Source organism: Aspergillus undulatus (assembly GCF_047715775.1).
Source record: "Aspergillus undulatus strain CBS 261.88 unplaced genomic scaffold BDV17scaffold_82, whole genome shotgun sequence".
Taxonomy (NCBI): Eukaryota; Fungi; Ascomycota; class Eurotiomycetes; order Eurotiales; family Aspergillaceae; genus Aspergillus; species Aspergillus undulatus.
This window is the reverse complement of record NW_027396686.1, coordinates 65,116-87,339: the sequence shown is the minus strand read 5'-3', so window position 1 is coordinate 87,339 and position 22,224 is coordinate 65,116. Positions and strand designations below refer to the sequence as shown.

Genomic DNA, 22,224 nt, shown 5'->3' with positions numbered 1-22,224 from the left:
GTTACCGTAATTCTGCTCAATGGGGAAAGATCCCCGCATGATCTCTGTAATCCTTGTTATCCGGCATTCTCTTGGGCTAAAATCAGAGATTCAAGATCCGTATATCTATTCTACTCTACGAATCATCTTTTGCTAAACCTAGCTTTTGTTTTGGTCTCATACGTACCAGCGACTATGTGTATGGCGGGGCTTGATATCATCAGGTCCGGCATCGGGAGGCACGCCATTTTAGCGGCGAGTGGGCTGTCAGTGTCATGACCTCTTCTGATCACCGACTTCCCCTATAGAACCGGCCGGGATGGCATTGTCAAAGCAAATTCGCCGCATAGCGGTCATTGGGGCAGGCCCGGCCGGGCTCGCTTCCGTGAAGTATACAAGCCAACCGCCAACCTGGATTACCCTGGCTAACGTTTCGCTAGATATCTGCTGGCTGAAAAATGCTTTGAGACCATTGATGTCTTTGAGCGAAGAAGCTTCACGGGAGGAGTGTGGAACTACAGCCCAGAAAAGCTGAAGCAGGCCGTCTCAACCCCGGTCCCCCAACTCAGTCCAAATGAACCACTTGAGGAGCCAGCCTGGCTTCCTAAAGAGGCACCAAAGAACAGTCAAGAACCTACATTCATATCCCCAGTCTATGACACTTTGGATACGAATCTGCCCAAAGAGCTGATGGCTTTTGGAGAGAAGGAGTTTCCCGCGGGCGTCCAGGATTTCCCCAGACATTTCATGGTGAAAGATTATGTGAGGGAGTACGGAGAAGAGATCAAGAAGCATATCCAATTTGAAACTCAGGTGCTTAAGGTCCAGAAAGATAACAAGACCGCTGACTGGACAGTGACCACACGAAACGTACGTAGCGGGGCCACTGCAACCGCCTCCTACGACGCCGTGGTTGCCGCCAGTGGGCATTTTGATATTCCATATTTACCGGAGATCCCAGGCATTGTGAGCTGGAATATGACTTATCCAGGTGTAATCACGCACTCCAAGTTCTATGACTCGCCGGGTCCTTTCAAGGATAAGAAGGTCGTCGTCATTGGGAGCTCCTCATCAGGGCTTGATATCGGCAACCAAATCAACGAAGTGAGCAAAGGAAAAGTTCTGGCATCGCAGCGAACGGACCTGTATCTGTCTCCCTCGACTGCTACGGACAAGGCCTACTACCCCGAGATCGTTGAGTTCCTTTCACCAGCAACTCACGAGAGAGCTGTCAGATTTGCGGATGGACGAATCGAGCAAGACATCGACGCAGTTGTCTTCTGCACAGGCTTCTTCTACTCTTTTCCCTTTTTATCCTCCCTTAGCCCCCCTCTCATCACACACGGCCGAAGGGTACATAATACCTACCAGCATCTATTCTATATCAATGACCCCACGCTTGTTCTTCCTGTTCTACCGCAGAGAATCATTCCCTTTCCACTATCTGAAAACCAAGCTGCGGTATTCTCACGTGTATGGTCTGGTCGTCTGAGCCTGCCATCCACAGCCGAAATGGAATCTTGGGAGAGTTCAGCCGTTGCGCAGAAAGGCGACGGCCCGGCATTTCACCTTATGCCCTACCCACTAGATGCCGACTACATGAACATGCTTCATAATTGGGCATCTACAGCTGAAACACGTTCTGGTCTTACGAATGATGGCAAGGGCAAGCAATGCAATTACTGGACTCGGAAAGAAAGATGGATGCGAGAAATGGTTCCTGAGATGCGAAAGGCATTCTTTACGAAAGGGGAGGAGCGGCGCTCTATCAAGTCTCTCGAAGAGCTTGGATACAAATATGAGCGATGGCAAAGCGAGCATGATCATTTGCCATGAAATGATATGGTGCAATGGTTAGACCGTGTGTTAATAGAGCTAGATTAAAGCGAAGTGTATATTCTGAGTGCGCATGATATCCGCAAGACCGCTGTACTCAATTCACGTCAACAAACAATGAGATTTATCCCCAGTCCGATGCAAGGGATCTGTGAGATGGCACTCATCTCTTCATTTGATACCGATAGATCGATGAGTTGTCAATGTCGAGGCTTGTAGGATCGAGTGGAGTTGGGCCGATAGCACGTCACGTGTGGGCGATCACCCGTGAAGCTCTCCGGCTACCCAAGTCCATACTCTCTCCTCACTCACCCCACGACTTTGCGCCTTTCCGATTGCTCGGCCTTTGTTCTCTCTGCAGAGCAATCGCTGCCTGTGGGCTCATTTATATTAGCTATTTCTCTTCTGTTACGCCTCTGGAGCCTTACATCATGACCCAACAGACCCGCGCCGTTTCTCCGCACGCTTAAAATGCGCAGCAAGCGGAAGGCATCGTCAGTGTTTACAAGAAGCTCACGCCATAAAAGGAGAGAGAACTGGAACCACCAGTACATAGTCACCTCAAGCGACGAAGAGAAATCTACCGCAGATGATATTGAAGAGGAGATCGGAGACAACGAAGAGTGGGAAATCAACGGTATTCTAGAGGAAACAGAATCCCAGTACTTGCTTGATTGGGTCGGGCCTTGGTCGCCAACCTGGGTAGGTGCGCTCCGGAATACTTGATCTGGTTTTACTCTTTAGTGTCGCCTAACGCCGTTGATTTACCAGGAACCGAAAGAAAACGCTAGTGAAGTTGCGGTACAGATCTGGGAGGAAGCAAAAAAGAAGGAACAATTGGGTTCTGGAAGACGCGGCGCTTCGGTTGAATCGGACCCAACACAATCGCATGACTCCGTGACGGAGCGCTTTGAGACACCTGATCGACAAGTTGTGTTGCAACCGTCCTTGTCTCCATTGTTCGTTCCCCTCGAATCTGTATCGGAAACGCATTCCCAGGAAATCAGCGAAACACCACAGTATAGCCTAGCTACACAGACATCCAGTCAACCTTGCACCGATATCAACCCATCGCAACAGAAGCAGCACCAAGGCGTGTTTGAGTACTATCCGCGAGCGCCCATTCCGCCAGAGTACCGTCTCCCTGGCGAATTTGAGAAGTCTCCTAGTCAAATAACGCAATACAACGGCTCTACAGACGTAGCGTCTACGCGTGGCATCAGCAGTCTCAGTGTTACTGAGGGAATCTCCCGAGTCTCGGAGGCATCTCAACTAGGGCAAGCTGCAGTCGTGCAACATAGTCTTCGATCAGAGATTCCGGAAACTCCCTCTATCCCCCTGAATTTCCCACCAAGTCAGGCTTCGTGGGCAGGTTCCCGATTAGGAACAGTGGGCTCCCAACCGTCAGCCAACTCTCAGAGTCACCTTTCACTTAATCCCTCTGCTTGGACATCCCAGTCCAACAGCCATCCGTCAGCAGGAAGTTTGAGATCCGCAAGAGCCATTCTTGGTCCTAGTTCGCAAGCAGTGTATAATCGCTTGAGAGATACGACCTCTGTTCCAGAAACAGTCCTGACGAATCGGCATTTGACGCTTGCTATAGCGGCTCCCCGAAGCTTTGCAGATTCCTCTTCGAGTAACCTTCTGCTACCAACTCCTTCAGCCACTAGATCACAAATACCGAGTGGTCCGGCTATTACTAAATCTACGACTCAACACAACAGAACTACGCAGGCCACCATGGACGACCAAAGCCAGAAAAAAGAGGGAGGCGCGCTGGCCCGGACGATGGAAAAATATAGCCATTTCGAAGGTTCAACGCCCCGTGAGAAGATCCAAAATCTATATGCTAGATTAGGTGAGAGGAGCAACACCGAGACATTGCAAACCGAACCAAGCGCGACTCCGTCATCAGTTGGGGACATTGAAGCTTCTGAAGCGCCACCTATACCAGAAACAGTTGCACCTCTCAGTGTACGAGTTGATAAAGACATTTCACACCTTGATATACCCAAGGAATCAGTGCCAGAGACATCTTTAGAGGATGTCGAGCCCCAGCATGAGCCGGAGACTTTTCAAACCATCCATCCTAGCGCCTTGACAATAAGCCACGCTGAAGAAAGCGTTCCAGGATCTCTTCATCTTGGCCCCTCCGAATTTGCTGTACCGCTGCCGATGGACTCACGAGTAAAAGACGACTACGAACGGATTTTGTTCAGCAATACACCGGATGTATATGAGCTTATTGACGCGGGCAAATCGCCGGAGACCCCGGAGTCTGAGGTAAGACAGTTAAGATACTTGCATATAATTGTTGAGTCTAACGTTGGCTGCAGCAGGAGCGAGCTGTATCCTCAATGCGACAGTTACTGGAACGCCTGAGTAACGCAGCGACACATCCTGATATCAATGTCGCGCAACACGTGCAAGGTGCGGACCTGAACCTAGAGCAAGCAGCTTCTTGGGCAGACTACTCTAGCGCGAAATTCCTTTTACTGGGCTGCCTTATCAAGGCCGCGAGTGACCACGACATGCATCTGGTGATAAGTGTCCGCGGACAAAAGAACCAAAGGATTGTTGAACGTTATCTGCAAGGAAAAGGGTTTTCATACACACGTTCACGAGAGGAAATGGGCAGCGGGACCAGCGCGGAGGTCTCTATGATAAAGGCTGCTTTAAGTTTCGGCATCCAAACGGCTCAAACTGATGGCATCGTGGAAACGTACAAAGCTCCGTCAGCACTGATTGCGCTTGACTCCTCGCTGAATACAAAAAGCCCTTCTGTAGAACATATGAGGACAACTTTTGCTCGCAATGGACACCTGCTACCAGTTCTCAGACTCATAGTGGCCAGCTCAAGTGAACACGTCGAGCTATCTTTCCCGGGTCCCCCAACACCGGAGCACCTATCTCTACTTCTTCAATACTCAGTGGGGCTTTCTGACATTGTTGGGGATCTCCAAGATGACGCCCTAGGAGTGCATGAAGATGCCAACGAGATTATGACTTGCCTTCTTTCGGACAACTTCAATGCCCACTGGTCGCTGCCTATAGTTGAGCCTTTGCGCGAAGTGGCTTCAATCGAGCCCACTCAAGCCGAAGAATTTAGCCAACCCAACGTGGCTGACGACAAGTCTTCGAATACCCAGGCTCAGAAACGCGGTTTTGTGAGTACACATAACTTTGTCGACCTGAATCCATGGCTAACAGTAGGGCAGATGGAAGAAGATATTGAGCCCACTTCTAAGAAAGCAAGAATGGATGAGTCGCAAGATACAAGTCAACTCACAATCAGCTCGACGGGGCCCTCGCAACCACTGGGCGACAGGCTACAGTCCTTTGAGAAGCAACTGATAGAAATGAAAAGTGATAATGATGCGACTCTTGAGAAGCTCCGCAAAACATTACTCGAGACCCAGTCTCGCCTGCAAGAGACAGGGAAAGCCATGGAGGTGCTACAACATCGCTACGAAACTCGAACAAAAGATCTACACATCATCCGGAAGGAACGTGATCGCTTGCTTGAAGCCAAGACTACATCAGAGAAGAGATTGGAAAAGAGCAAAGACGAGATTTTGAAACTGAAGGACGAACGCATTACACTGAGACACGACCTGGAACAAGCAAGGGAAGCCCTCAAAACTGGTGGAGGCGATGCGGCAGAATTGGAAAAGGCAAGGGAGGAAGTCCGCCGACTAACAAAAGAGAATGAAAGTTTGCAGCGAAAGGCAGACTTAGCAAACAAGCAAACTGAGTACACGCGCGAGCAATACCAAACAGCCTCCAATGTCGCCGCCCAATCTGGCAACGAACTCCGTTCATTAAAGGAAGAAAACGAGGCATTGAAGCGCAAAGCTGACGGCGAAGCTGCCAGATTAAGAGAACTAAATACCAAGTCTGATGAGAGCCGCCACTTGTCTCGCGTCAAAGAGCTCGAGCTCCTGCTGTCATCGCGCGAGGATCTCCTTCATAAGAAAGAGGACGAACTCCGTGAAATTCGCAAGAATCGTCCATCTACACGCTCAACGAGCACTCAACCGCGAAGCCCTAAAATAACCGCGGGCAACCTCAGCCGACCTACAAGCCCTGGCCTTAACAATAACGGAAATAATTTTCCGGGCCGTGGAAGCGCACTCAGGTTTAGCTCTGAGATGTCTTTCTAAGCCAGACCACCCTCCTTCTCGATCCGCGATGGAGAATCGAACGATCGAGCAATCGACACACCATTACACTTGCATTTTCCTGTCAGAGTGGCGTTGTAGTCCTTTTTCCCCATCTCCATTTCCATTTCCATTTTCTTTTTCTTTTCTCATGTCGATTTCCTGGCGTTGAGCTCATCCACCATCTTCCCGTCCCCACTGCAACTACACTCTATGACGCATACTTGGGGGAATGAATGTCACCGTAATCTACTGCACAATTGCACATACAACCTATCTGAATATACCGTACCATTGATTTCCTCGATAAACCGATCTGGAACTCGCTTGGGCGGATTCGATCGGAATACTACTGTACCTATCTGATCCGATCTGTTCTCTGATGTGACCATGTCATTGATTGTACAACACAGGGCAATGACGACATTGTTGCAATTATTCCTTTCTGATGAGCGCAGAGTAGATGCTCTCGACGATTGAGCGCTGCATTTACTATCTACTAGGTGTCTGCAGTTTGAGACCTCGAGGTAGGACTTGGGCCCAGCTGCCCGGGCCCTACATAGCCCTCGCCTGGCCAGGACCCCCAGCTCCAGCCTATCCATTTCCTTATACGAAACTTCAGATCTGAACCTTTAGCCCTAGGAGCAGGAGATGAGTCTAGCGGCTGACTTTCGGATTCAGAAACTTTTATTATTTATTAGTTGGTTGTTAATATACTTTAACCAGAAAAGCAGAGTGCAGAAACAGGACAACAGGCAGATGAAAACATAAACACACAGTACAGTGATTAAAACTGAAAGCAGACAGACTCTTCCAAGCAAAATGTTCCCTAAGCCAACGCACCCGCCATGAACCCCGCCAATTCTTTCGCCTTTTCGCCCCTGGTCATAGAAAAGTGATTCGCACCCTTGATAACAGTAATCCCACCTATGTTCTCCTTACCAACAAGTGTATCCCACTTATTCGGGCCGAGATCAGTCCGATCACTAAGCAGCCAAACCATCTCCTTCGGATCCTTACTTCCATCTTCCACAGGCTCAGGCCAGGGAATTTCGGGGTTCGAGCAGACTCCATCCTTCGCCCAGACGAGGTATGTCTTCGGTAACTTTTCGCGCCACTGCGCGTCGTCGAAGGGGAGAGGAACGGCTCTGTAAGCATCAAGTGCTTCAATGAAAGCCAAAAAGTGAGGGAGGAGCCAAGCAGGCGGTGCGCGCCCGTTCCCGTCGCCGAAAAGGCCGATCCTGTCGAAGTAGCCGTACAGGCGACGAGGGAGTTTCTCGAGGCCGATGGGGAAGGGACTATCGAGGAGGAGGAGACGTTCGACTATTTCGCCTTCATATAGGACGAGTCTGCGTGCGGCGTCGTACGCTGCGACTCCACCTGCGGACCAGCCGCCGAAGTTGTAGGGGCCTTTAGGTTGGCGGCGGCGGATTTCAGCTAGGTAGGGGGTTGTGATGGCGCCGAGGCCGCAGGTTAGCTTTTCGGGGGTCTTCATGTAAGGGCAGTTGAGGCCGTAGACGCAGACGTCTGGGGCGATGCCGGGGATTGTGGCGTAGGATGTTGCGGAGCCGGAGCCGTCGGGGAACAGGAAGAGGGTTTTTGTGGCTGTTCGGGGACTTCCTTGTAGGAGGATAGATGTGGCTGGTGTATGGTTGTCGCTTGTTGGTTGAACACTGAGATCTTTCATGGGAGATGGCTCGGGCATGACCATAGGTTGGCGGGCCATTGGAGCTGGTGCGGCCTTTGGCTTCAGGTCAAGTGCGGTTTCGATCTGGTCAAGGGTGTGGTTCTCAATGAAGAACTCCCCTGGCAATTCCATGCTCAAGTATTCGCGGATTCTTCCTAGGACAGTGAGCGAAAGCAGAGAGTCCATGCCCATCTCAGCTAGATTCTCGTCTGCCTTCATCTCTTCTGCTGGGACACCTATTTCGTCGGCTAAGATTGCTCGAATCTGTTTCATTGCGTCGGCCTCCTGAGCCTGAGCCTGCATGGCCTTTTCATTTGGTGGCGAGATAGTACTGGGTGATTCTGGACTTGATACTCCGGAGGAGCTGTCACCGTTGAAAGAGTACTCGGATCCACGGTCCGTACAAGAGGCACTGCTAGACTCAGAGGGGCTCATTTGAGCCACGAACCGCTTAAATTCACGGACTGTCGGATGTTCAATAAAAACAGAAGAGTCCAAATCTAGGTTCAGCTCCTCACGGTATCTGCCGGTGACTGTCAAGGAGAGTAGCGAGTCGACACCACAGTCTCCAAAGACCAGATCGTCCGTCATCTCAGATTCCGATAGCCCTACTTCCGAGGCCAGGATGCTGAGCGCTCGTACCACGACACTGGGCCCCGTAGACTTTTGCTCGAACGACTTCGTGGGCATCTGGGCGCTCGGACGGACCGTTGCATTACCCGCCTGCATAGGCTTCTGGGAGGTAGAAGGCTGCACCGGCGCGCTTCGCACCTTCGAGGCTCCTGCTGGTGGGATAGCAACGTCGAGGATTCGACGAGGCAGAGCTTGGAACTATGAAAGCTTTCAGCTAAAAATCTTATGTCGAACGCGAATAACTTACCTTCACGCCTCCGAAGACAGCAATGACCTCCTCACCCTCAAAGATAGACATCACCCGCCCAGATCGAGTCGCGCCATGGCTGCATCCTTACATAACTCCGATAGGTAACGTCCGGCGAAAACTTCCTTAAGCACCGCATGGAGTCCCACCCATGGTTTACAAAGACTTGGTTCTTGGAGTCTGTCCCATCGCTGGCGTTCATGATGAATCCAGACAGATGTCCGAAGCTATCAATCCAGAATGGACAACGGTGGAACTGACCCGGTGCTGCTCCGAGTTTTACCAGTGCGGTAGCCTCGTGCTGTTCGCTGTCGAGGATGACTTCTCGGATGTTTTGGTAATTCATATCGTACTCGACCAGAGCGTTGAAGAGCTTGTAGACCATTCCGCGGCGCAAGCGATGAGCGTCCCCTCTGATGACATTTTCCTCAAGGATTCCGATACTTCGCTTGATCAAGTAGGAGCTTCGCTTCCATTCTAGCTCGGCGGCGGCGCAGTCGAAGAATTTAACGGAACAGTATGCGTGGTCAATGATCTTCTCGCCCTCGGGTGTCACAGACCAGACTTGAATTGAGGCGGATTTGTCCGCCCAAGTGGCAGTGGCAGAGACCCTGAATTGCTCCTGTCCGGTCTTTGCGATGAGAGGCTTAGGGACTGTCACATTACATACATCCAAGCCCGACCCCTTGAATTCCGGCTTGTATTTCTCGATGAGATACTCTGTCAGTGTTTGAGCGATATCTGCGTAGAGAGACTATGATATCGTCAGAATTATGATCAGAAAGTGGGAATTTGCGATATACTTACCGAAGGGCAAAGGGCAGCCCCATTGACCTTGTGGCCCTGGATGACTCGGTTCAGACCGGGGTCGGCTATATTGTTCTGCACAACTACAGTCGCCGAAGCCCCGTCATCGCGAGTCTCCACGATTTCCTGGGCAGCAGTCGTCAGGAACTTAGGCTGTGCTGGAGCGCTGGCAGCAGCCATAGGAGAGCCCTTTGTAAGACAGAAGTTGTTCCTGTAAGGGATCCAATAATTCTTCAGATCCCACTTGTAGGCCGGTAGCGAAAGCACTTGATGACTCGAGATGAAGTCTTGGTGGTATTGCTTCCAGTTTATGTCAATGCCCGCCAGGTAAAGGCTTGAGAGGCTGTTTGAGAGGACTTTCCATGTGTCTTCTTCGCGGCGGAGGGACGCGACGGTGGTTGCTTGTGGTCCAAGTGTGGCCTTTACCATACCCGAGCAGATTGTGTGCGGGCCAACTTCGAGCCAAAGAGTCTGATCGGTGCGCATCTTTGCATTTCTCAAAGCCTCGAATGCACTTAGGAAGTCCACAGTCTCTCGGCAGTGTCTCACCAAGTACTTCGCATTGAGGATGTTCGAGTCGGCTTCTGTGATTACTTCGCCGAGCAGAGCTGAAACGAAAGGAACTGATGGCTTGTTGAATGTGACTCCTTGCAGGACTTCCTCCAGATCTTTCAGGATGGGAATAACCTGAGCTGAGTGGAAAGCATAGGGCACGGTAAGCATGGTTGTCCTCAGTCTTTGGTTTGAGCAATCTTGGCTGAGCTCCTGAATAACAGCCTTGGGACCGCTAATGACGGTTTCTGATGGCGAGTTGATGCAGGCCATATCATACTCGTATTCTTTGAGGAGCTGCTTGATTTCAAGGAGGGGAGCTTTGATAGCCAGCATGGCGTGCGTCCCAGCTTGGCATTTCTCTGTGAGAAGCTGAGCTCGGCGACCACAAGCAAAAATAGTCTCACTGATAGAGAGAACACCCGCGGCATTCAAAGCAGCGTAGTCACCAAGACTATGACCTAATACAAATGAAGGCTTTATTCCCAGAGATGACCAGAACTGAGTCAAGGCCATTTGCACGCACGTAGTTCCCAACTGCACTACCACAGAGCTCAGCTCATTCAAGGGTACGCTGCCGTCCACAAGCGGAAGGATGGATGGGAGGCTTTGGCTCTGACAGATACAATCAAAGTGCTGAATAGTGGTTCGGAACGAAGAGGAGTCTTCATACAGTTGCTTCCCCATGCCCGCATATTGGGCGCCCTGACCTGAGTAAAGGAATCCGATACCAGGGGTTTTCGCAGGTACCGCGGTGGCATCCTTCTGAGAGCTTGCAAGAAGGGAGTCGCGCATCTCCTGCAGACTGGAGCCCATAGCAGTAACTCGGAAAGGGTGATGGATGCGGCGTGCCGTAGTGGTGTAGGCCAGACTCGGGAGGAAAGTGCTTTCCTTGACCCCAAAAGTCTTCTCTTGGTTGCTGATGTACTGAACCAATGCGTCGATATTGTTCCTTAGAGATAATTGAGACCGAGCCGACATAGTGACAATATGTCTAGACCGAGTATCATTGCCGTCGCGATTTGAAAGGGGAGCATCCTCAAGCAGAAGGGCAGTATTCCCGCCAGCGGCAGAGAAGTTGTTGAGGAACATTCGGCGCTTTCCAGTTGAGGGCCGATTCCAAGGCGTAGGCTGGAAGGCAATGTGGACGTTTCTCTGCACCAGGTCGGTTGGGAAGTTATGGTTAATCTTGGTCTTGATTCCACAATGCGGCGGTATCGTGTTCTGCTGCATCATCAAAAGAACCTTGACAAGAGACGTAACTCCAGATGCTGATTCACCATGACCGATATTCGACTTGGCGGATCCAAGATGGAGCGACTGCCCTGGGCCGCGCCTGTGGTCTGGCGCAAAGACGTCCAGTACCGACTGCATTTCCACGGCATCGCCAGCCTGAGTGCCAGTGCCGTGCATCTCGACGTAACTCACGCTCTTGGGATCGACGTTGGCGTCATTTAGCAACTTCTTGAAGATGAAAGCTTGCGCGCCAACATGAGGACGCGTAATTGAAACGGCCTCGGCCGAGTGGTTCGTGTATGCGCCATTTATGACACCAATGATTGGATCATTATCAGCCTGAGCATCCTCGAGGCGCTTGAGGATAACTGTGCCGACTCCGTCCGCGCGGCAGTACCCATCAGCACCGTCATCGAACGTATTACAGTTGCCGGTTCGGGAGAGGAAGTGGCCTCGGTCCAGACCAGCATGGTTGTCTGGATTAGTGAGAATGTTCACGCCACCAGTAATGGCTGCATCACAGTCATTCCTCCAGATAGAATTGCAAGCTAGGTGAATCGCAGCAAGACTGGAAGAGCATGCGGTGTCGACACTAACGCTAGGACCACTGAACTTGAAGTAGTAATTGATTCGACCAGGAGTGAAAGCGCGGTTGCCACCTGGGATGAAGTAGGTATCAATGTCTTGGCTACTGTTGATTTCGCGGTAATCATCACTTGTCATCCCGTAGAAGATACCGACCCTATCCCTCTGGGTTGACGGGGTACTATCTGGGACGAACCCTGCTCCTTCTAGTGCCTCGTAAGCAGTGAGCAAGGCAAGGCGTTGAGCAGGGTCTGCTTGAAGAGCTTCACGTGGCGACATATTGAAGAAACGCGGGTCGAACATGCCAGGCTCACAAATCCAACATCCGTACGGAACTTTGCTGGTGTTTTTTGCCGCACCCGTAAGGTCAACATGTGCGTCAGCATCCCAGCGGTCTTCAGGGACTTTTCGGTGTACGTCAAGACCTTTGTACAGAAGATCCCAAAAGTCCTGGGGACTATTAGCCTCTGGGAACCGACCCGACATTCCGATAATCGCAATTTTGGAAAGCTCTGCTCTGCCGGTGTCATTTACGCCTTGAGATTCTGCCGCAATGTCGCCAATGCTTCCCTCCACGTCGATATTCGAAACGTTTGCTTTCTTCAACGAGTTGAACAAACTTTGCGTAGCTGTGGTGGAAACTGGGAACAACTTCTTGCTAGTTTGCTCGCTGACCGACTTCAAGACTGATGTACATGAATCGGTCACTTTGTCCCAGTACATCTGACGGAGTAATATTTCCTCTATAGCGATCTTAAGAAAGTCCTCCAAGCTTTCAGCGGCAATTGCCTCGCCCGTGTTGCTTGACAGAACTGGGATGCGGGGCTTATAGTTGTGTACGATATCTGCGTCACAGAGTCCAAGAACCCTATCCACGTCGCGGTCGTCATATAGATGAGAAGCGTGGTAAGGGCCATGAATTGGGACACTGACAGCCTTGTGCTGCTTCGACAATGCAGTACCTAAGAACTGCTTGAGGACAACTGGCGGGCCACTGATGGTCAATGTGTTTGCACACACTGCACTTATATATGGCCGGGACGAGGGAGGAAGAGCCTGCTGATGTTTAGTATGGGACAACATCAATGACAGGCCAGAAAAACTTACATTGAGGCGGCTATACTCGGCAATTATCTCTGCTCCGTCGGCCTCGTTCATGCCAGAGACTAGAGCCGACCAGCTAAGTGGTGCTGCTCTGTCACGGTTCACCAGTTCCCGGACACGAAGAATGCACAATCCCAATCGAAGCGCCACGACGGCTATTTCAACAGCTGGCGCAAGCAGCTCTCCAACGTTCTCTGCTGAGCTGACAGCAGCACAGCTGAGGAGGCCTGTACATAATCCGATAAGTTGACTCTTTGAGCTAGAAGGATATGCATGGCCAAGGTCTCCATGATAACTAACAGCGGTCAGTATATCAGTTCTGAGGCACAAAGGCCTATGGATGGGGATTTAGCATACTTGATAAAGCATCCCAGTTGGTATAAGCATGTTAAGGCGCTGTCTAGCGCTGGGTTTCCAGGGGATTCGCAATGCCTTGCCAATAGGTCCGGGATACTTGTGAAACGCGGAAATATGCTGCGCTCAGATGGCGGAAGACTAGATATCTCTCGACGCAAGGCATGATAGCTTTTTTGGAAGAAAGATGAAGTAATTGTGTGATTTTTTGCTTGTAGCAGACGGCGCAGACCGACTTCGAAATCACCCGTCTGATCTCCGAAGAGATAGACATGATATGGGTCTTCCATAGTCTGGATGCTCGTCTGAAAACAAGATCCAGTTCAAGCAGCGGCTCGGCGAGCCGCAGTTCCTAGTAGGAAGCTCGCTTTATATGAATAGAGTTTCTTTTCCTTGCTTTCGAGAGTGGGCTTCTGCCCCAGTGGCGACAGGTTTCGTGACTGCTCTACACATCACTCATCAGGATCCCATTCGACCAATTCAAGGTAGCATCGACAGTCTGTTAGGTGTAGGCCGTTCAAATACAACCCTCGCCATGTTGTGGACCGCTCAGCAGGCTCCTCTTTGGTCAATACGAAGGTAGATAGATCTAGATTGCGGGGTTCCCGGGATACGGCAGTCTATAGATAGTGTCCAGTTTCTTGGCATAGGTTCCAGGGTTCTGACAGAGGGCGTCATGATTTGGGGTCCCGTGTGTTTCCGGGCACAGTGATATCAGAAAACGCGATGCGAAGTATCTGCATATAATGCTGTTAGTATATGGCATGGCACCGTTGTTCCTGATTCCATGTTTTCACCGGCGAATAGAGACAAAAATCAATGAGATGCACAATTGAAGTTATTTAATCCTTGAGTGAAAAAGGAGAGGTTCAAGTTGACAAAGGGTATGATTCCGGAAATGGAAATATGAGTGGCATCACATCACGTGCCTGCTGCTCTGGCTGTTCTTCCAAGGCATGAGTATATCTATGGGTCTTCGCCAGTGGTTCAACCACGGGATATCTGGAATAAAGTCTTATCAGAGCGTCTGCCTATTGTTAGTGATCGATAATTAAATTATCGGTCGAACGGATCCTCTCCCAACCTTTGGATGCCTTGTTTTAGGGTTACATTTTGAATCTTCGATCTCGATTTCCCAGCTTTCGGTAAAACGTCATCACTAGCAAAAGTACTGTGACTGGAATTGGTCTTTCAGCTCTTGTTTTTGTTAAAGGTGAGAAGTAGGAGTCAGCGAGTCTGTTAGAAAGCCAGACGAACATACCGATTTAGTACCCCATAGACTACTACCCTTTTTTTGCTAATTTGGGTACGTCTTGAACAATACCCTTGGGGAATTTGGGTGTTAGGCTGGCTGTGTCCTGAGAGTAGGTTATCTGTGAGGCCCATCTGGACCACAGCAACCATAGCGCTTGATGATTGTTGTACGGTAGAGCAGCTTCGCAGTTTTATATTTATGCGAGCCGTAGCCAGGTCCAATCAAAGGACTGACGGTCCCAGCTCGATGCTTAATCGGAACGATCTGATATCACCCGGTGCTTGTAGTTTGTGCCAACCCGAGAATTAATCTTAGCTTTCAGGCCAACGAAGTTTCAATCCCCTGATACTGCTCGCTTTCCCTAAATACGTCACAACCCCCGCGGCATAGAACATAGATCTAGCTTATTACTGAGTTTGTGTGTATGTATGCTAGTTTTCCGGTCGAATCCCGACGAGCGAATCCATCGCTAGGTTGAGCGGAGTGCAACTGTAACTTGGTGAATGCTCAAGGGAAGAGCAGCATCCTGCACAAGCCGCGTCGGAGAGAATGCTCCGACCTGTCGCTAATATACCAGCCGCTGTTCCGGCATGCAGACCATCCCGGATAAGTAGTTGATCAGCCTCCAAAGTCTTGGTATCTCTTTTCCAGTTATAATCAAGGGCATCATCAAAGGAATCACGCATTTTAAGCAACGGTGGCTTCGGGGAGTGATCGCTGGCGCTCGAGTGAATTCTGTGGTTGAGCGAAGCATAACCATTTTGAAGATCATGTGGAAGACGGCCAGTCTAGCTGCCGCTTGTGAGAAGGACTAATCAAGATTAGTCTCCCTGACCCAAGCACATTCCATAGAAGGCGGACCCTGACCACGGATGCTGGCGCGGGATCGGAGAAAAACCATGGATCTGCTGGCAGGACTCGGAGGCTTGGCAGCCTGTTTCATGGCCGGAAAGTCCATAAACCAGAAACAGTTGTAATCAAATCCGTAAGGATGAAATACCCAATGATGGAGATATGGAGACAAGAGGCTTGACGGAGCGAGATGCGATGGAAGTCAAGGGAGAGAAGAGGAGGTCGAGGGTCGAGGGAAGAGGGATCGGCACTAAACCTTATCGATAAGAGCCCGCGCTAGGCCCGAACGGGTGCCACGTAAACACGAGCCTCCGCCCAGTCAGACTCGCAGCAAAACAACTTCGGGCGTCACCGTCTGTTGTTCCTCCAACTCTCAGCTCCTCTCGCCCATCCCTGCGTCTACGCCCGTGTCTGTTCTCCGTTTTTCTCTTCTTTTCTTTCTTTTTCTTCCTCGACCGAGTGGGTGGGTGCTGTTTATTTCGCATTATTTCTCCGCGTCCGCCTTCTTCCTCTTCCTTCCTCTTCTCCGCTCCTCTGGTACCATGTTTGGATTTTCTGGCCTATATCTCCGGTCTTGAGGTCGTCGTTCAGTTGTTGCGCTTACTCGAGTAACAGTGTGGACAACTCCAATGCCCTGTGGGCTCAATTGAATGATTTGACGCACCCGCTGTTCGATATTCCCCACTTCTCGTCCTCAGTGAAGCTGTATACACCACACCGCGGGCGCTAAACACTGGCTTGTTGTGATGGCACCTTCAACTCCTCAGCTTCCGACCAAATTCCCCTGCTGGTGTCGGGCGATCTACTCATGGGGAGGAGAGACAAAACGCGACTTGGGTTTCATAGAAGGCGATTTGATAGAATGCTTAAATGCGGGGGACGGGCAATGGTGGATGGGGCGGCTGCGGAGAGACCGGCGCATGATGGGGTTGTTTCCATCCAACTTTGTTCAGCTCTTGGAAGAGGACTTTGTTCCAGTGAGCAGGGCAATCAGTCCTATGATCCCTGCAGCTGCATCCCCCATCACAAATCCGACCTCTGCGCCCAAGAAGCAGAAGACTGTCTTTAGGAAGCCATTTCAAGCTCACAAGGAAGCACTTGCGCCTTCTGGAGGAAGCTCATACTCGACATCACCGATTGGCAGTACGATACCACAGACACCTCCGCGCGACGGCAGTCTTTCTCGGCGGACGAAGCCCTCACGTACCCCAACTACCGCGGTCAAACAACAGAGTTCCTTGTCGCGGTCGGTATCCCGGCCGTCGTCTCGGGCAGTCTCACCAAGGCCACCACAAGAACCTGCTACCCAGCAGTATGACCTCTCTAGTCGCTCGCGTACCGGGCCTCCTTCTCGAGCGGTCTCTCCCCATCCTCAGCGTCACGAGTCAGCGCAGCGTTCGCCTCTCATCTCTCCAACGATACCCATGCACAACCATGTTTCGTTGTCGCATTCGCCGTCTCGCGCAATATCACCTCGACCTCAGTTTCCCGAAATAGCTCACCACTCGCCTCTAACTCCGTCGGTTCCCGTTCACAGTCATATTCAGCTGTCGCACTCGTCGTCTCGTGCAATGTCTCCTCGTCCTCAGCTCCCCGAGATCGCGCACCACTCACCTTTATCTCCCTCGGTACCAATGCACAATAATTTCCGCTTGTCACATCAATCATCTCGAGAGATATCCCCTTTGCAACTGACCGAACGTGAGGAATCTCCCCCGCCTCCTCCGCCGCCTCATAGAGTTGCTGTCCAGCGTCAACCTTCTCCAAACGTGGGAGTGCCACACCAACTAGATATGAACGACCGCTATGTTGTGTTCGCAAGAACCCCATCGCCAGCTGCTCATTCAGAAGCCAACTCCGATGTTAATGGACAAACACCTTCCCCATTGCGGGATGCAATGGAAGACGTGATGTCGTCGCTTGACGATATGGGAATATCACGAGAGTCGCATTCGCCGTCCCCCCAGCCCGACTTCAGCAACCCCTGGTCACCGGCTGCTTTCGATGGGTTGCGTGATGACCGCCGATCGCAAGCAAACAATCGACCTTTGACGTCCTTGGGATTTGAAGGGGAAAAGGAATACTACAATAGTGACCCAACACATAGGAATAGTGTCTATACACATGATCCTTTTGTTGAGGGCCCTCCGCAAATCAGCAATTACGTCCAACGTATGGAAAGTCGCCTTCGTCAGATGCAGGAACAGGGCCGTCGAGCTTCTGAGGATATACGACCTTCAGCCTGTCACGATGGCGACGAGGACGCCGACATGCCCCCTCCGCCGCCACCGAGGCACGGGGCATATCATTCGCGACACAACTCTATACCTGCTCATTTACCATCATTGACGAGTCGACGGTCGGGGCAGGAACTCAGGAATGACATGTTGAATCGGAGTTTCACGAACAAATCAAGTACGACAAACTCTTCCAGTGGCGTTCAAAGCAATAGCACCAACCCGAGTCTGATGAGTGGCGCTTCCGCTGGAGGTTTTAGCGCAACAAGTGCCGGCAGCTATGCCAGGCGGGGACACGGAACAGGAGAGAGACCTAATACAGCATTTGACACCTTCCGATCGCGGGGCTTCAGCGACATTGCGCGGATGTCGAGGCCGGAATCACCCGTGAGCGGCATATCCTACCATTCTAGTCACAACACTTCCCGGCAGGGCGCATCTTCTGCCATCCCGTGGTCGACGCCAGCTACCATGCCGGAAGAATCGAACAGTGTATTTGGCGGACTGGCGACCCCAAAGGCGAAGAAGCAAGGGTTCTTCAAGAAGATACTGGAATCCGCAAAAACCGGTGCCGCCAATGCCAGGAGTAGTATTGCCGTCGGGCAGAATGGAGGGCCATATTCTCCCACGAAGGGGAGAGCAATCTCGCCCATCCATTCTTCGCAGTCTCATCGAGAATCCGCCGCTCGTGAAATGGGAATGGGCAATAACCCCATCGACTGGGTACAAGTGCGGCGAGATGTGAATCGAGCAAGCTCTCCCAGCCGAAACGAGAGAGTAGAAAGAGCCGAACGATGCCAGATGATGGATCATCCGGTAATCTACGCGGTAGAAGAGCTTCACGAGACCGCGGAGGGGGAAGAAAGCATTGATGGTTTACCTATCAGTGAACCCACCGATTTCAGCACCGCCAATCTTACACTTGTCGACAAAAGTGCTCGCTTCGTCAACAGTCTCCCACCAATGACCAATCCCCTGAGCCTCGCTCAAGGTTATGTCTGCCGTCCTTACAAAAGCGACGTACAAAGGCTGCGCGCAATCTTTACCTGGGTGAGCGAAAAGATTGCATGGGATGAGCCCATAGAAGATATGGATATCGATATGCGCCGTGTCCTACAAACCAAAAGAGGCTGCGCTCAGGAAGTCGCCTACTTGGTTAGCGAGATGTGCGCTGCGGTCGGTCTGCACGCCGAGGCAATTGAAGGGTTTTTGAAAACCCCAGGCGAGATGTTCGAATTGGACAGCCTTTCGCGCCCAAATCACTGGTGGAACGCGGTGCTTGTTGATGGGGAGTGGCGATTGATGGATTGTTCCCTTGCCAGCCCAACAAATCCTCGAAGGAATCAATTCGTGAGCATACATGCGGCAACAGCCGAGTCCTGGTACTTTCTAGCCCGACCACTCGAGCTCTGTTACAGCCACGTACCGCTTGAGCCTGAAGGACAGCATATCTGCCCTCCAATCTCACCGGATGTTCTCCTTGCCCTTCCGACGGCCTGCCCGACATATTTCAAGATGGGCATTCAATTCCCGGATTATGATACCAGTCTTTTCCGGCTGGAAGGTCTCGAGGTCCTTCAAGTCCGTATTCTAGTACCAGCAGATGTGGAATGCGCTGCTGAAGTCGAGGCACCAGCATTCGCTCGCGATGCCGATGGTGACTTCTTTGAGAGCGGGGAAATCGTGCGAAAACGCGCCCTTGTCCAACCAGAGTGGGCCAACGGCCACAAACGCATTACTATCAAGGCTGTCTTGCCAGGTGATGAGGGACAAGGCGTACTCAAAATCTACGCTGGCCGAAAGGGGCTCATGCACTCTAGCCGCGACATCCCTCACCCGCTTGCATTCGCGCTTCCAATCATCCATGCAGGAGAGAACCCTCCATATGACTTTGTTCTGCGCCATCCAACTCCTCATGCCCATCGTCATGATTTGTACATTATTCAGCCCCAGTGTCACAAACTGGGTGTCAACAACACGTTCGTCTTCGCGGTTCGCCAACATCCTTCTTCGCCGACTGTCCAACCAGCTAGTACAGAAAACAGCTTCAGTGGGCGTATCTCGCCCTCTGTGTTCTCTCGACCTGCGAGCGCGCTCAGTATGGTTTCGAGTTCGGCTGGTGGCTCCACAGTGTCAACGGTGTCCAACGAGTTCTCGGCCTCCACGTCAGCCATCTCGTCCACACGTTCCAACTCTGGACGAGAAAAGCCTGCCAAGCTGGCAATTCAGTCGCCCTCCGGCAAGATTCTACGTCTTACCCGGAAAGCTGACCACATGATCAGCTGTCCCAACTCTTCCGACTCGCCCAGCGATTGTACCGCTGACGGCAGCGTATGGGAGACCGTCATCAAGATCGGCGAGCGTGGTGTCTGGCGAGGACTGGTTTTGGCGGACCGCGTTGCGCGTTGGTGTGTATTCGCCGAATGGGAATGTTTCTAATACTCTCGCATCTATTGCATCGGTCTTGGACTTTTTTCTGCATCTACACCTTGCATATGCGTGAATTTCCCAGCTTCATGCTAGAGGAGTTATTGTGTCTTACTATGCTTCTGCATACATGATACTGCATACATCATTGGCTCATAATTGCATCGCATCTCGGCAGGTCGAGGCATGGACATCTACTTTTCTGGACTCTGTTACTATCTACATTCTGGAGTTGTTGAGATCTACGCAGTTTTGTGCATCCATTTACCGGTGTCGAATGAATATTTGTTTCTTTGTCATATCGTTTCTTATCTCTGAATTATCGGCGCCATCATGCCGCCTGGTGTTGGGCTCTGCATCTTTGAAGATTCTTCCGGTGTGCTATAGATTCCAGTTCGATTCTTTCCAAGCTATGTTCGAGTTCTGGTCTCATCCTGTCTGTTGCTTATCCCATTGACAGACAGCTTGTCAAGCACCACGCTGTAACCATACTCATCAGAGAATTGAATACCATATATAAGTCTTCAGCTCTTTATCCTCAGTAATGTCAGGCTCTCAGCAGGGAATAAAATCCGTCAGGATAGTGCTTTGCTGGAGACCGCCCCATTGACCGCCTATGATACCATCGGCCGTGACCGAAATAGGAAGGTGCGATCCCCTCATGAACACGAACTCCTTCCAACTCTTCAAGAGTATAGTTTAACAGATGCTATCAATTGCTTCCATCTAAATAACACGTTGACGGTAAATCTCCTTGGGAAGAGCAGCACCCGCCCGGACACTCCCGCTCTCTAGGACTTCGGACATTTATACTTGGGACCTCGGCTAACATGCATGCAGCTTTCATATATTCCTACCAACTCTCTCAAACATATACGTACTTCATGATACACACGTGACAACCGCCTTGGCATGAAAATGTCCCCCAAGCTCCCCCTCCCAGATCCCTTCGCCGCCATACCAAGGGTAAACCTCCTCTACCCATTCTTCTCCCCAATCCACTCCCTTCCAAGTCTCTCAGCCCTCGCCGCATCAAGTGCATCCCGAACCCAAGGGAACGGATTGGGATCGGGGAAAGCTCGGGTCAATGTCTCCCTCTACGCCAAGCGAGAAGACCACGGCTCCCCGCTTGCTTGTTCGGGGAACAAGTATAGGAAGTTAGAGTATATTATCCCGGATATCCTTTCTTCAGCGCCGAGGTTTGGCGCTGGTGTTGCTGCGGATGAACCTGCTCAGATTGCGCCTGGATCTGGGTCCCAGTCTGAGACTGGGACTGCCGGCAAAATAACAACGCTCGTCACAGAAGGCGCGATTCAAAGCAATCACACGGTGCAAGTCGCCTCCGTTGCATCGAAACTCGACCTTGAGTCCGTTGTTCTTCTGCACAAGGGTACGGGGGGCGGGCTATCAACTTCATCTGATAAAGTGTCGTTCCTGAGGACGGGGAACGTGCAGATTTGCAAGTTGCTCGGTTCGGACGTCAGGCTTCTCGAGAAACCGGCTGCGCCCAAGACGCAGGATGACCTCGTCGATGAGGTCATCGCGGACTTGAAATCGAGAGGAAAAAACCCGTATTGGATCCCGTCGGGGGCGAGTCTGCATCCACTCGGTGGGCTGGGATATGTACGATGCGCGTTTGAGATTGCAGAGCAGGAGAGGGAGGTTCTTCCTTCAAATACAAATCCTGGAACGCAAGAGCCCCAATTCGATTATATCTTCGTCGCGTGCGGAAGCGGGAGTACAGTGGGCGGCCTAATAGCAGGCTTCAAACTGCTCGAGAAACAAAACCCGAACCGTCGCCCGCGCCGGATAATTGGGATCTTAACCTCCCCGACCCTCCGCAAGTCATACCACGAAGAGCGCATCCTGCGCTTTGCGCGCCGCGCGGCGGGTCAAATTGGTCTTGATCCCGAGGCTGATATCACCATGGACAATGTGCATCTTGATGATCGGTTCGCGGGGGAGAGGTATGGTGTTCTGGATGGCAAGACGAAGGAGTGCTTGGCGCTTGTTGCGGAGAGGGAGGAGGTTATTCTTGATCCGGTTTATACGGCGAAGGTGGCGAGGGGAATGGTGGCTTGGGTTGGGGAGGGGGAAGTTGAGAGGGATGTACTGGCCAGAGATAGTTCTGCAGCTCAGGGGCAGGGGCACGGGCAGGGGCAGGTTAATGTCAATGCCCTGTTCATCCATACGGGCGGGCAGTCTGCGCTAGGGGCTTACGCGGATATCTAAATAAGAATATAGAAGGATTGAGTCGAATGGAATCGAATCTA

At 51.4% G+C, this 22,224-nt stretch overlaps 5 protein-coding genes across 5 annotated transcripts; 4 read left to right on the top strand and 1 right to left on the bottom strand.

Annotated features, from left to right (window-relative positions):
• The first annotated feature begins 108 nt into the window (after positions 1-108).
• Positions 109-1,942, top strand: BDV17DRAFT_276325 (putative flavin dependent monooxygenase). The gene is made up of 2 exons (XM_073759318.1): positions 109-369; positions 420-1,942. The coding sequence occupies exons 1-2, from the start codon at positions 299-301 to the stop codon at positions 1,813-1,815; spliced, it is 1,467 nt and encodes a 488-aa protein (XP_073610587.1). The 5' UTR covers positions 109-298; the 3' UTR covers positions 1,816-1,942.
• Positions 1,943-2,138: 196 nt separating this feature from the next.
• On the top strand, positions 2,139-6,400 carry BDV17DRAFT_276324 (uncharacterized protein). The gene is made up of 4 exons (XM_073759317.1): positions 2,139-2,517; positions 2,587-4,098; positions 4,152-4,982; positions 5,034-6,400. Exons 1-4 carry the CDS (start codon positions 2,287-2,289, stop codon positions 5,976-5,978), a joined length of 3,519 nt encoding a protein of 1,172 aa, XP_073610586.1. The 5' UTR covers positions 2,139-2,286; the 3' UTR covers positions 5,979-6,400.
• Positions 6,401-6,804: 404 nt separating this feature from the next.
• Positions 6,805-13,470, bottom strand: pksP (polyketide synthase alb1; the record flags this gene model as incomplete). Its single annotated transcript, XM_073763212.1, has 6 exons — positions 6,805-8,493; positions 8,543-8,621; positions 8,677-9,296; positions 9,350-12,778; positions 12,830-13,121; positions 13,184-13,470. 6 exons carry the CDS (start codon positions 13,468-13,470, stop codon positions 6,805-6,807), a joined length of 6,396 nt encoding a protein of 2,131 aa, XP_073610585.1.
• Positions 13,471-15,611: 2,141 nt separating this feature from the next.
• Positions 15,612-20,472, top strand: BDV17DRAFT_276310 (putative SH3 domain protein (Cyk3)). Its single transcript, XM_073759316.1, has one exon. It carries the CDS (start codon positions 16,034-16,036, stop codon positions 19,961-19,963), a length of 3,930 nt encoding a protein of 1,309 aa, XP_073610584.1. The 5' UTR covers positions 15,612-16,033; the 3' UTR covers positions 19,964-20,472.
• A 397-nt stretch (positions 20,473-20,869) lies between these two features.
• On the top strand, positions 20,870-22,183 carry BDV17DRAFT_296082 (1-aminocyclopropane-1-carboxylate deaminase/D-cysteine desulfhydrase; the record flags this gene model as incomplete). Its single annotated transcript, XM_073763211.1, has 1 exon — positions 20,870-22,183. The coding sequence occupies one exon, from the start codon at positions 20,870-20,872 to the stop codon at positions 22,181-22,183; it is 1,314 nt and encodes a 437-aa protein (XP_073610583.1).
• Between the last annotated feature and the right edge of the window lie 41 nt (positions 22,184-22,224).

Coding starts and splice junctions, on each gene's coding strand:
- BDV17DRAFT_276325 (XM_073759318.1), top strand. CDS start 299: ATGGCATTGTCAAAGCAAATTCGCCGCATAGCGGTCATTGGGGCAGGC. Junction 370..419: donor GCCGGGCTCGCTTCCGTGAA/GTATACAAGCCA, acceptor ACGTTTCGCTAG/ATATCTGCTGGCTGAAAAAT.
- BDV17DRAFT_276324 (XM_073759317.1), top strand. CDS start 2,287: ATGCGCAGCAAGCGGAAGGCATCGTCAGTGTTTACAAGAAGCTCACGC. Junction 4,099..4,151: donor CGGAGACCCCGGAGTCTGAG/GTAAGACAGTTA, acceptor CGTTGGCTGCAG/CAGGAGCGAGCTGTATCCTC. Junction 4,983..5,033: donor AGGCTCAGAAACGCGGTTTT/GTGAGTACACAT, acceptor ACAGTAGGGCAG/ATGGAAGAAGATATTGAGCC.
- BDV17DRAFT_276310 (XM_073759316.1), top strand. CDS start 16,034: ATGGCACCTTCAACTCCTCAGCTTCCGACCAAATTCCCCTGCTGGTGT.